The sequence below is a fragment of the Lissotriton helveticus genome, chromosome 2_1, assembly GCF_964261635.1.
Source record: "Lissotriton helveticus chromosome 2_1, aLisHel1.1, whole genome shotgun sequence".
Taxonomy (NCBI): domain Eukaryota; kingdom Metazoa; phylum Chordata; class Amphibia; order Caudata; family Salamandridae; genus Lissotriton; species Lissotriton helveticus.
The window spans coordinates 417,761,117-417,775,649 of NC_136059.1; the positions used below are offsets into that span (position 1 = coordinate 417,761,117).

At 46.9% G+C, this 14,533-nt stretch overlaps 1 protein-coding gene across 1 annotated transcript in view; it reads left to right on the forward strand.

Annotated features, from left to right (window-relative positions):
- Positions 1 to 14,533, forward strand: part of PARP8 (poly(ADP-ribose) polymerase family member 8) — a 759,201-nt gene that overhangs the window by 548,166 nt on the left and 196,502 nt on the right. The window contains exon 16 of the mRNA XM_078675052.1: positions 12,095 to 12,220. Coding sequence (XP_078531178.1) covers positions 12,095 to 12,220 — 126 coding nt within the window. The remainder of the gene's footprint in view (positions 1 to 12,094; positions 12,221 to 14,533) is intronic.

Sequence of the window (14,533 nt, forward strand, 5' to 3'; positions counted from 1 at the left end):
ACTATTCCTAGAGAACAAAATTTCTATATTTAGCTACTCTAGAGACATTAGCTACCCTCTAGCATTCACGAGTATTTATGATTCTGATAGATACATCTGCCGTGTGGATTCCTCACCTTGTGAATATCCCCCTTGCGTCAGCAACGTTCGGAATTTTTCTTCGTAGCACGCCGGCGTGGACGACGTCATAGGAGCACGGCATCGCGCGCGACTCCGTCTGACGTCACCGACTCCTTATTAGGCCCACGTCGGCGTGATGACGTCAGTTCCCTTTTTTCCGCGTCTCCGACGCTAACGGTTTTCGGGATCTTCTCGATACTTAGTATCTGGCTATTATTTAATCTTTACTGTTTCTCCTTTGCGATTTGTTTCTTCATCGAGGATGTCGTCGAGGAAGACAGGATTTAAACAATGTGGGTCTTGTGCCCGCATGATGTCAATCACCGACCCACATAGCGATTGTTTGTGGTGTCTGGGTTCAGACCACGACGTCAAGAACTGTCGATCTTGTTTTAAGATGAACCCGAAGGCGCTTCGAGAGCGTGAAGCAAAACTACTTCTCGCGAAGGTAAAGGGAAGAGATGCTGGGAGATCTTCGAGGTCGACGTCGAGACGCTCGAGATCGAAACAAAAGTCTCGATCGAAGTCGAGGTCGGCGTCGAGGTCCAGAGCGGAGTCGAGATCCAAAGCGAGGTCGAGGTCCAGAGAGAAATCAAGATCGAGATCGAAGTCGACTTCGGGTCACGCTTCGAGCTCCTCGAAGAGAAAGCACAAGAGGAGGAAGCACAGCTCAAAGCATCATTCGGAGAAGGAATCTTCAGATTCGAAGAAGAAGTCTCACAAACACCATAAGGACTTCGTTTCTCCTTCTCCTGCTCAGTCCATCGGAGGTTCCCCGACTCCGGAACCGGAACCGGATCCGGAATCTTTACATTCTTCGGAACATGAGGAAGGAGAAGAGGTAGTTCCTAAAACTCCGACTCCGATGGAGACTCCTGTGGACCAAGAGGGTCAAAATGAACCTGTGTCGGATCGACCTCCTTTAGAGCATCCGGTAGGTTCGTACCCTCCCTTTCCTGGTCCTGGTCAGGACCCCTCGCATTTTCTCAATGCGATGTTTGGGGTGTATTCCAGAGCGATGTACCCCACTGGAGCACCTGTTGGTCCCATGGGTCCATTATCATACAATTTGGGCATTCCTCAGTCGTACGCCCCAGCTCCATTTATGCCTTTTATGCCGGCGCCTCTTACACCTTGGCTCGGTACGGCACCACCGAGGTCTTCGACTCCGCATGCGGCTTCGCCGACTCCGGATCGACCTCGTAGTTTGGATCGAGGTTCCACACCTGTCCTTGAGTCTCGTCCTTCGGCTGCCCCGACTCCTCGCTCGACGTCGAATCCGGCTCCGTCGGAGTCGTTACCGAATCCGTCGACTTCGATTCGAATAGAGTGGTCGAGACGAAGGGCTCAGCGTCTTCTGGAAGAAAAGGGAGATGAAGATTCAGATGTGTAAGAGGGTGAACTTCTTGATCATGATGATGACTTTGAAGACCTACGTGATGCTAGTGGTCTGGAGCTCTCTCCTGAGTGGGGTTTACCTTCAGCTTCTGATGCTCCTTCTAGGGACGTGGCACCCTATCACGTCGTTATTAGGAAGGCTGCAGATCTTCTCAACTTGAAACTGCCCACGGTTGAGTATAAGACCAACATACTTACTGAAGTTTTACACTCTCCCTCTTCTATTGTTGAACCTACGTTACCGTTCACTGATGCCTTATCAGATCCAATAAAAGAGATCTGGAAGAGACCATTATCTGCTCCTGCGGTTTCAAGATCTGTTGCAAGGCGCTACAGGTATCCGATACAGGTAACTCACAACAGATATCCGATCCCAACCACCTAAAATGCATCCTGCTCAACACCCGCTCGGTCCACAGACACGCCATTGACCTCTGGAATCTACTCGACACCATCTCCCCGGACGTCGCCTTCCTAACAGAAACATGGATGAATGCCTCTTCAGCCCCAGACATCACCATTGCCATCCCGGAAGGCTATAAGATCATTCGCAAGGACCGTACCGGCCACACAGGAGGAGGCATCGCTATCGTCCATAAGAAATCCATCCGCATCTCAACCAGCTCGGACGTCAATCTCGCCAACTCTGAACACATTCACTTCCAGATCCACATCGACCCCAAGACCATACTCAGAGGCACCCTCCTTTACAGGCCACCAGGATCCCACGCACGATTTAGTGAAGACATCACGGACTTCATCACTCCACACGCGCTCCCCTCCGAGGACTACATCCTTTTGGGAGACCTCAACTTTCACCTTGAAAAGAACAACGACCGCAACACCACCACCCTTTTGGACAACCTCGCAAACCTCGGACTTAAACAACTTGTCACTACCCCCACCCACATCGCAGGTCACACACTCAACCCTATCTTCACCTCCAGCAAGCATATTTCCTTCAGCCACACCACAGCTCTCCTTTGGACTGACCACAGCTGCGTTCACTTCACCTACAACAAGCCCACATCCAACAACCACCCCCAACCCACTCTGCAAAGAAACTGGAACAAAATCACCATCGACCAGATCTCCTCATCGCTTCTTCAAAACCCCCCCGCCCACTCCTCTAACCCAGATCAAGCAGCCACCAACCTCAACCAATGGTTATCCAACAGCGCCGACATCCTAGCACCACTGAAAAAACGACAAATCAAACTAGGCAGCAAGAAGACCTCCTGGTTCAACGATGACCTTAAGAAATCCAAGAAACTCTGTCGCTCCCTCGAGAAGGCCTGGAAAAAAGACCCAACCACCAGCACCAAGGACGCCTTCAAAAACGCCACCCGCATACACCACCAACTAATCCGAAATGCCAAGAAAGCAGCCTTCAAGGACCGTCTAGATAACAACGCCCACAACAGCAAGGAATTATTCAACATCGTCAAGGAATTTACCAACCCCTCAGCCAACTCCAACGACATCACCCCTTCTCAAGCCCTCTGCGACTCCCTAGCCTCATTCTTCCACAACAAAATTGCTGACATCCACAACAGCTTCGACAACCAACCCGGAGACCAACCCACCCAATCCCCTGCAGGACCACCACCCCCCCTGAACATCCTCAATGACTGGAAGCCAATCTCCACTGAGGACACCATCCGTCTGATGAACTCTATCCACTCAGGATCCCCCACTGACCCTTGCCCTCACCACATCTTTAACAAAGCAGACTCCATTATTGCACCGCACCTCCGAGACGTCATCAACTGCTCCCTCAACTCCGCAACCTTCCCGGAAAGCTGGAAACATGCCGAACTCAGCGCCCTCCTGAAGAAACCCACAGCTGACCCCACCGAACTCAAAAACTATCGCCCTATCTCACTCCTTCCATTCCCGGCCAAAGTCATCGAGAAAGCTGTCAACAACCAGCTCGCCGCATTCCTCGAAACAAACAAATCCCTCGACTCCTCACAGTCCGGCTTCCGAGCCAAGCACAGCACCGAAACCGCCCTCATCGCAGCAACAGACGACATTCGAACTCTACTGGACAATGGAGACACAGTCGCCCTCATCCTCCTCGACCTCTCCGCAGCCTTCGACACAGTCTGCCATAGCACCCTTCTACAGCGCCTCAAAAACATCGGAATCCAAGGAAAAGCACTGGAATGGATCACCTCGTTCCTCTCCGGAAGAACCCAGAGAGTCCGCCTTCCACCATTCAAGTCAGAGGCTACTGAAGTCATCTGCGGCGTACCTCAAGGGTCCTCACTCAGCCCCACCCTTTTCAACGTCTACATGAGCCCCCTCACGGCCATCGCACGCCAACATAACCTCAACATCATCTCCTACGCCGACGACACTCAACTGATCCTATCACTCACCAGAGACCCTAACACGGCCAAAACCAACCTACACGCAGGAATGAAAGAAGTAGCCGAATGGATGAAGCACAGCCGTCTAAAATTGAACTCAGACAAAACAGAAGTCCTCATCTTAGGTACCTCCCCCTCCGCCTGGGACGACTCTTGGTGGCCAGAGGCCCTTGGAAAAGCACCCATCCCGACGGACCACGCACGGAACCTGGGCATCATCCTGGATTCCTCACTCTCGATGAACAGACAAGTCAACGCCGTCTCTTCATCTTGCTTCAACATTCTTCGCATGCTCAAAAAAACATTTCGCTGGATCCCTACCGAAACTAGAAAAACAGTCACCCACGCTCTGGTCACGAGCCGACTGGACTACGGAAACACCCTCTACGCCGGCACCACCGCAAAACTCCAGAAAAAACTACAACGCATCCAGAACGCCTCAGCCAGGCTCATATTAGACATCCCGCGTAAAGAACACATCTCTGATCACCTGAAAAACCTCCACTGGCTTCCCGTCAATAAGAGGATCACTTTCCGTCTCCTAACCCACGCACACAAGGCACTCTACGAAATCGGACCCGAATGCCTCAACACACGACTATCCTTCTACACCCCCTCCCGCCAGCTACGATCCTCCAACCTAGCCCTTGCCACTGTACCTCGCATCAACAAAACCACCATGGGAGGTAGATCCTTCTCCTACCTAGCAGCTAAAACTTGGAACTCACTTCCCACTCACCTTCGCCTTACTCAGAACCACCTAGCATTCAGAAAGCAACTCAAAACGTGGATATTCAACAAGTAACTCCCCACCCTTCTTCAAGCGCCTTGAGACCCTCTGGGTATGTAGCGCGCTATACAAATCTTCTGACTTGACTTGACTTGACAGGGTGGCTCCTGGTGACCCTGAGTTTCTTTCTTCGCACCCCTCTCCTGAAAGTCTTGTGGTGCAGGTGGCATGTTCTAACAGGGCTGCAGGCTCTTTCCCTCAAGTGCCGGCGGACAAAGACTCAAAAAAGTTAGATCAGTCTGCAAAGAAGACTTTCTCTTCAGGGAGCATGGCTCTTAAATCCACTAATGCTACTTGTCTTTTAGGAAGATATGTCCATGCATTGATGGATTCTGTGAAGCAGTTATCATCTAAGCTTCCTGAGGAGGATAGAAAGAACTTTAATGAGGTGGTCTCAGACACTCAGGCTGCTGCACGCATGGTTATTCAGAGTGGCATGGACAAGGTTGATTCTGTTGCCAGGATTATGGGCTCTTATATTGCGACCTGGAGGGCCGCGTGGTTAAAATCCTCTGATTTCTCTGCGGATGTGCAATCTACGTTGTTGGACTTGCCTTTTGAAGGGACTGGCCTTTTTGGTAAAAAAGCGGATGTCGCCTTGGAAAGGTTTAAAGATAGCCGTGCTACTGCAAGATCCTTGGGTCTCCAGATGAGAGGGTCGACAACTAGAAAGTTTAGAGGCTTTGGTAGATCCTCTTTTCGTCCCTTCAGACAAGGCCAACAACAACAGCAGCAACAGCAGAACCCTCTGTATAAGTCCTATAGAGGTAGACAGAAGGGTTGTGGACGTGGGCGTCAAATCTCCTCTTCCTCCACTTCCTCCAATAATACCCAACCCCCACCCGCATCAGCAAAGCAGCCCTAGATCCACCATTCTGGATCATGTGGGGCCAGTAGGGGGTCGGCGTACTCATTTTCTACAAAATTGGGAATCGGTTACATCAGATCTTTGGGTTCTCAATCTTGTGGAAAATGGGTATGCACTTCCCTTTCAGGAGTTCCCTCCCAATTACCCTCCTTGCCAAGGTTATTGTTCAGAGGACCACCTGCTGCTCCTGCAGGAAGAAGTCCTGGCTCTGTTCCGAAAGGGTGCAATAGAGGTGGTTCCAGAGCAGGAGAGGGGTCAAGGATGCTACTCCCGGTATTTCTTGATACCCAAGAAGGATGGCAGGCTTCGGCCAATCCTGGATCTCAGGATTTTGAACCTCTTTCTCAAACAGGAGAAGTTCAAAATGCTCACCCTTGCTCAGGTTCTTCAAGCGCTGATGGAAGAAGACTGGATGGTGTTGATCGACTTGCAGGATGCGTATTTTCACATCCCCATTCTGAAGTCGCACAGAAAGTATCTCCGTTTTACGGTGGGATCGCAGCACTACCAATTTGCGGTCCTTCCGTTTGGGCTTACTACTGCACCTCGAGTTTTCACCAAGGTGATGGCAGTGGTGGCTGCGCATCTCAGGAGATCGGGGATACCTGTGTTCCCCTATCTGGACGACTGGCTGATCAAAGCGGAGTCGCCGGAGAAGGTGCTCCATCATCTGCAGGAGACAACTCAGTTGTTGCACAGGTTGGGTTTTTCGATCAATGTACCCAAGTCTCACCTGGTGCCCTCCCGGCGCAACCTGTTCATAGGTGCGGTACTGGACACTACTGTATGTCGTGCATTCCCTCCACCTCAAAGGATTCACGACATACAGGAGATGATTCCTTTATTCTACAATGGAGCGGTTGTTCCAGTCCTGAAGGTCCTTCGTCTGCTCGGTCTGATGGCTTCTTGCATTCTGTTGGTCAGTCATGCACGCTGGCACATGAGGGCACTCCAGTTGTGCCTCCGCAGGCAGTGGTATCAACACAACGGAGATCTCAGGGAGTCAGTGAGGATCTCCAGAGAAGCTGTGGCGGATCTGTCTTGGTGGGGCGTGGAAGGCAATCTGTCTCAAGGAAAGCCTTTTCAACTGCCTCCATCAGTGGCCACAGTGATAACGGATGCATCCACTCTCGGGTGGGGTGCTCATCTGGGGGACCTGGAGGTCAAAGGGCTTTGTTCTCCAGAGGAAAGGTTGCTTCATATCAACCTTCTAGAATTGCGGGCGATACGTTTAGCGCTGAAGGCCTTCCTCCCTTCCCTTCGCGGTCAGTCGGTTCAGGTCCTGACGGACAACACGACCGCGATGTGGTACATCAACAAGCAGGGAGGAGTAGGGTCGCAGTGTCTCTGCAGAGAGGCTCTGCGTCTCTGGTCCTGGGTTCAGGACCACCAGATTTGTCTGATGGCAAATCATCTGGCCGGGGTTCTGAACGTTCGTGCAGACAGTCTCAGTCGGCAGTTCTCTGCCGACCACGAGTGGAGGCTTCACCCGGAGGTGGTTCACGACATCTTTCAGATGTGGGGTGCTCCTCGGGTGGACCTGTTTGCCACTTGCGAGAATGCTCACTGCCCGTCATTCTGCAGTCTCCAGTATCCGTTGCAAGGAGCCTTGGGGGACGCGTTTCAGTTGAGTTGGGGAAATCAACTCCTTTACGCGTTTCCTCCCACACCCTTGATTCCTCGGGTTCTGAGGAAGATTCGCCAAGACCGGGCCCAAGTCATATTGATCGCTCCGGATTGGCCAAGAAGGGTGTGGTACACAGACCTTCTCCACCTCTCCTCTCACCCGCCGCTCTGTCTCCCTCACAGGGCAGACCTTCTCTCTCAGGTGGAGGGGCAGGTTCTACACCCCCACCTCCAGACATTACACCTTCATGCCTGGAGATTGAACGGGGCAACTTGAGTTCTTTTTCTCTCCCTCACGATGTGGTGGATGTCATTCTTTCTGCCAGGCGTGACACCACTAAGTCCATTTATTCCTATAGGTGGTCTAAATTTGTTTCTTGGTGCAGGGAGAAGGATGTTGACCCTTTGAAAGCTCATTTATCTGTCATTTTACAATTTGCTCTTTCTCTGGCGCAGCAAGGTTTTGCTGTGGCCACGGTCAAGGGGTATCTTTCGGCCTTATCGGCATTTCTCTGTTTGCCGGATCAGCCCTCTCTTTTTAAATCTCCGGTGGTTTTAAGGTTTTTGAGGGGTCTAACAAATATGTTCCCTCCTACTCCTTTTGTTGTTCCTCATTGGGATTTGAATCTTGTGCTGACCTTCTTAATGGGTTCTCCCTTTGAACCCTTGCACAAGTGTCCATTGAGGTTTCTTTCTTTTAAAACGATCTTCCTCGTTGCAATCACCTCGGCAAGGAGGGTAAGTGAGCTTCAGGCTCTTAGTTCCAAGCCCCCATTCCTGACCATTCATGCTGAAAGGATGGTTCTCAGGACCAGGGCTGCTTTTCTGCCTAAGGTGGTTACTCCCTTCCATCTTGGACAATCCATTACCCTTCCTACCTTCTATCCTCCCCCTCATCCTTCTAAGGATGAAGAGAGACTGCACCGTCTGGACCCTAAGAGGGCGGTGTCTTTCTATCTGGACAGGACTAAGGACTTCCGGGTGGACGACCAGCTGTTTGTTGGTTTTGCTGGCTGCAGGAAGGGCAGAGCGGTGCACAAGCGCACACTTTCCAGGTGGATAATCCTGTGCATCAAGATCTGCTACTCCCTTGCGGGTAAGGACCCTCCTGAGGGTATTAGAGCACATTCAACTAGAGCAAAGTCTGCAACATCTGCTTTGTCTAGAGGTGTACCTGTTGAGGACATTTGCAGAGCCGCGACTTGGGCCTCCCTCCACACTTTCGCGAAGCACTACTGCTTGGATACCGAGGTGAGGAGGGACGGCCACTTCGCGCGCTCTGTTCTCCAAGATTTCCTGGTATAGTGGAGTGGTCACCCTCCTCCGGGAGTGGGGACTGCTGTGGGACTCTATTCACAAGGTGAGGAATCCACACGGCAGATGTATCTATCAGAAGAACAAGTTACTTACCTTCGGTAACGCTTTTTCTGGTAGATACTATATCTGCCTGTGGATTCCTCACATGCCCACCCGCCTCCCCGTTGTCCACTCTGCTATACCTGGTTTTATTGTTTGTATATATTTTGGGTTTTGATACCTTTGCTATGCACTGTGTGCTATGATGGTTTGTATGTACTGTGTACATTGTATATATGCATATTTGCTGTCGTTGGTCCGTCCGTGTGCCTCGAAGGCACGGAAAAAAGGGCGGAACTGACGTCATCACGCCGACGAGGGCCTAATAAGGAGTCGGTGACGTCAGACGGAGTCGCGCGCGATGCCGTGCTCCTATGACGTCGTCCACGCCGGCGTGCTACGAAGAAAAATTCCGAACGTTGCTGACGCAAGGGGGATATTCACAAGGTGAGGAATCCACAGGCAGATATAGTATCTACCAGAAAAAGCGTTACCGAAGGTAAGTAACTTGTTCTTTTGTGATGAGATGGTCTCGAATTTTTTCTTCTGTATTAAGAGCCATTTCATGTGTAATTTCCGCATTTCGTTCATGCTGATTTCAAAATATGCGTTTAGATTTAGCATTATTATACTGCTTGAAGTGCATATAGTAACTATACTCATCTTTTCGTGTATTTCGCATTTTTCCAAATTTCAAAATGCATTTGATTGTATTTTGGGGTGGTTCGGTATACACATGCACTGCTAGTTTTGTTTACTATGCCTAGATTTGTAAATATGGACATAGATTACGTGGAGTGGGTGTGATGTATTTACTATGGGTACTGTATCGATCCCACTATTTCTGACCCTTGTCTGGTTAATAATTAACTAGCAGCCATTCAACTGCACAAAAACCCGTTATCTGATTTGCCATACAACGGCACAGAAACCCGTTATCTGATTAGGTCATAGCGCATGCCATCTCATTAGGCAAGCACTATTTCTCCAGCCCCCTAATAGGCATACGGTGTTCTCAAAACAAATCAAACCTACCACGACCTGGGAAATCCCCGCAGCCATTGTTTTGATTTAACCGAGAACTTCAGTAAAGAATGTGCGAACGACCAGTTCGTATGACATCCTTATTGACGTATTTATGTCCATCCTTACGTCAATCTCGGCACCTTTCAGGTATAAATAATACCGACATTGCCTTAAGCAAACACACGAGGTGGTGACAAGATTGGAGCAGCGAGACTTGCCGAGGAGCCCAGCTGACAGCGAAGCCCACAGACGCTGCCCCTCCTTTCTGACGCGCTGAGAGAGAGACGCTGCCTTTTCTCCTGCCGAGAAATCCAGCTCCGGCGCTTCCAGCCGCCCTTGCAGGCAGCTGGGATATCAAGCCTGGAGATAGAGATACCAGCCCTCCAGCCTTCTAAATCCCAGGTACTGAACTGAATAACCCCTTGCAGAGAATTCTTGAAGCAGACCCTTGGCAAAGCAAACTTAACTTAAACTGCTACTTATCTACTCCCGCCCACGTATTAGGCTTAGGTCAGGTACATTGGGGTAGGCGTAGTTAGAAGCACCAGTTGAGTACGATTAGTCAATGTATATATGTATGTATCTATTTTATCCATTTTAGTATCATATGGCTATGAAACCATATCAATGCTTTTACAGTATTATTTTATAATTCTGTTATTACTGTATGCACTTTACTTAACTATAAGTATTGCAATAATAGTGATTCATTTCTCTTGTATGAGAAAAGAGACTGATCAATAAATAACATCTTTTTATTGAACACGCCCGTCTCTTCCTTTTCTCTACAATCTGGTGAAACTAAGAATGCACTGAACTGACTGAGTAAAATAAGTTGTCTTTTGTTTTCACACGACTCTAGAGATACACTCTTGATTAGGGGAGAGCAAAGTTGTCATGTTCTTTGGTTGTCAGAAACTAAATCCCTTCTTGTCTATCCAGGGAGGTTAAACTCCTCCTTGTCTATTCGAGAAAGTTTCTAGTGAACTCTGAGCTAGCTGGCAAACACTAAACTTTAAGTCTAATATCGACAGTAGAAGACCTAGTTAACCTCTGTCCTACGTCTATACTATTGAAGATATTATTCCAATGCGCAGAGCCTATTGGGATAATAGGAACTACACTACAGTAGGGACTGAAGTGAGAATATACATTTTACCCCTCCTGAGTCCAACACTTTTTTACTGTTGCACAGACTTAAGTGAGAATAGTAATTTTTACCTCTCCTTTGTCCAACACATTCCCCTACTGTTGCACAGACTGGGGTGGGAATAGTAGTTTTTAATCTTCCTTCGTCCAACACTTTCCCTACTGTTGCACACACTGGAGTGAGAATAGAAAATGTTACCCTTGCCTAGCCCAACGCTGTCCCTACTGTTGCACATTTTACCCCCCCCCCCCCTGTATTCCAACGCTTCTCCTAGTGTTGCTCTGACTGGAGTGGGAAAAGTAAATGTTACCCCTTTGCAGTGCAACACTTTCCGTACTGTTGCACAGACTGGACTGGGAATAGTAAATCTCACCCCTCTTGAGTCCCACGCTTTCTCTACCTTTGCACACACTGGAGTGAGAAAAGAACATTTTAGCCTTACTGAGTCCAATGCGTTCCCTACTGTTGCACAGACTGGGATGGGAATAGTAGATGGTACCCTTCCTGAGTCCAACACTTTCTTTATTGTAGCACAGACTGAAGTGGGAATAGTAATTTTTATGCCTCCCCACTCCAACACATTCCCTACTGTTGCACAGTCTGGAGTGTGAATAGTCTTTTTATTATTCCTAGAATTTAATAGTTGTGTTAATATTGTTTAAATATATATTAATATTATGTGTTTGTGTATTTAGGTTTATATTTTTATATACAGAAATGTTTGTAATTTCAAAGATATTTTTAATTGTGTACTTATTTATATATATTTACACTGCCAATTATTTTCATTTTTTGCAGTTTTGTTAAATATTATTATTACATTGTATATGTTCATACATTAGTAAATAAAAAAATAGACAATCATAATCTAAAGGTAAATTACTATTTGTACTAATAGTTTTCAATATACATGTGTATATAAGCATATGCACATGCATATATGTATGTTTAAGTTTAAATAAGTATATGTTTATATATATTTGTTTACAATATATTAATAATAAATGTGAAAACATTTAATATTTACTATTTTTAACTGTATATATATATATATATATATAATTATATTTAAAAAAGATTTTTTGTATATATCAATTCGATATTAGTGTAAAACAAACTTTTTTTCCAATATTATTGTACATACCTTTGTAACTATAGGGAGGTGATATTTTTGACAATGATATTTAGAACTCGATATTTCTGTAGGTCGATATTTGTGGTTTGTAAGATCCCTGTAGGCTTTGCAAATGCTCTCTTTCGCAGCACTCTCTTAATTTTATCTCTAGTTGAAATGTGTTCCCAGTATGTGCATTGAAAATAAAATTAGTTTGCTAAAATGTACACCACCTATGAAGTGATTGTGTGTTTTCTCTTTTCCTTTCCAGGTGGTAGATTTGCTTGTCTCTATGTGTCGGTCTGCTCTGGACTCTCCTAGGAAAGTCGTTATTTTTGAGCCATATCCTTCAGTGGTAGATCCTAATGATTCTCAGACGCTTGCCTTTAATCCAAGGGTAAATATTTGCCAAAGCTGTTGCATTTCTTAATTGCTCTTTAAGACTTCTGCAGTGATATACACATCAGAATCAAGGGATGCCTGCATTTATGTATTTTCAACAAGGCCGTCTATCTTTCTATTTTGGATCACCTTTTATCTTGCCTTCAGATAAAGTGTTGTGTAAAGTGTTGTTTGGACATTTTTATAAATCTTTTTATTCTAACGTTTGACAAGCTAATGTGGTTTCCTGCAAAATTAATTATTAGTGCAACTTAATACAAGTAAAAAGGGAGAGGTTTTTGATGGGGGCAAAATCAAGAACTGTCTGAGCAAAATGTCTTAGTCAAAACCAGCTCCAGTGCAATACTGCTAAATCAGAAGTGATTCTTTTTGGGGCTTTGGACCCAGAAGTCTGGAGGCAGTGGTGGCTGTCTGATATGTCCCCCCCCCACAGACCTCCGTGGGAGTAGCCAAAAATTTAGGGGTAAAACTGGACAACTCACTGGACATGAAGACCCAAGTTCAATCAGTGGGTGGAACCTGCTATGGAACTCTGAAATTGCTCCGAAATTTTTTACCTCTTCTGTCTCTCTCCCATAGAAGGACGGTGGTCCAGGCCCTTATCACCTCAAGGCTAGACTACGCGAATGTCCTCTATTTGGGTCTCCCAGATTGCCTACTGAGTAAACTCCAGGTTGTGCAGAATGCGGCCATTAGAGCTATTCTCACGCTGAGCCCTAGAGCCCACATTTCCCCCCATTTCAAGAACTTACATTGGCTCCTTATTCGTCGCAGAATTCAGTTCAAAGCCTTGACATTGGCTTTTAAAGCCTTGCATGGCACTGGGGCAAATTACATTAGGAAAAGAGTGAGCTTTTACACACCTGATAGAGCTTTAAGATCATCTCATCAACATATGATGAGCGTGCCTAAATTCGCTCGCTCCCGTAGAGGAGGTCGCTCTTTTCAAGTTCAGGTAGCACACCTATGGAATAAACTCCCAACAGCAATCAGGCAATTGCCCGACATCTGGCTTTTCAGGAAACAACTTAAAACATGGTTGTTTCAGCAGTAATCTTCTTCCTTCCTCTGTGAGTTTGCTTTCTTCTTCCTACTATCGCTCTGTTTCCGCTAGCGCCGAGACACTCTATTGAGTAGCTGTGCGCTTTACAAATACGCGATAACATAACATAACAAGTCACAGTGCCTTGTTTGGTTGTCCCTAACTTGTTCTGATTACTCTCTTCTTTCCTTGAGACTGTTTGAACTACGTCATGAAAAAGACCACCAAAACTTCCCACAAAGAATGTAGCCTAGGTTTTCATAAAGTGATTTGGGCGGTAGCCAAAGATTCAGAGCCCAGGCATATACGGAGGTCGAACGTTTTTCACTCGCCCCCAGAATAACGTCATTGTTAAGTTAAAGCCTGTTCCAACAATTTTAAAGCCTGTTCCAACAATTTTGTATTCATGAATTTCCTGATTCGAAGGTAACCAGCTTCAGGTCCAGGGCCAATGCTCTCCCATAGTGGCATACAAGGCACATCTTCCCAATAATTCACTTGTGATCAAGAGCTTGGGAACCCCTTGCAGGATTGTGGTTGGAGTGTTCCGAAAACACAATTCTTTTCATTCCAGTTGTAGAGAAGTTGACAGATCTGGCTGACCCTGAAGATAAAGTGCAAAACAGGTTGAGAAGAGGACATAGTGAAGTGATTCGAATTGACGTAAAATAGCTTTGTCTGAAAGCTGGTTTTGCACATTGTAGTTTAAAGTTAGATTGGTATTGAATTTAATGATAATTGGCGAGATATTTAGCTTTTCATTTTCATCATTTACTTGAGTTAAAGTTCAAATGTGTGAAAACATAATTCTAATAGATTTGTAATTGCACACTTTCCCAGTGTCGAGGTGAAGTTATGATGTCCCGGTTAGACCATGACCCTTAGTTCTAAGAAACAAATATAAATGTGAACTTTGTTGGTGGGGACTCTAACTCCTATAATCCCTGTTGGTGGAGGTGGTGAGAGGAAGCAGGTCCCCAAATTGCATGTGCTGTAAAGGGCCACCCTCTGTCCTGCAGCGCAGGACACAAACTTTGTTGGTAGGGACTCCAATTCCCAGGATCCCTGTTGGTGGAGCCGTGGAAAGGAGATGGGTCACCACGCTGCAAGCGCTATAAAATACACTATCTGACCTGCAGCGGTGGATACATGCTGGATGCACGCTCACATATTCTCATAACGGAGAAAAGAAAAGCAGCCAACAGCCCCGTGGGCCTGGAAAACTGAAAAAATTAATGGAACAAGTGGCGTTCACTTGTACATGCA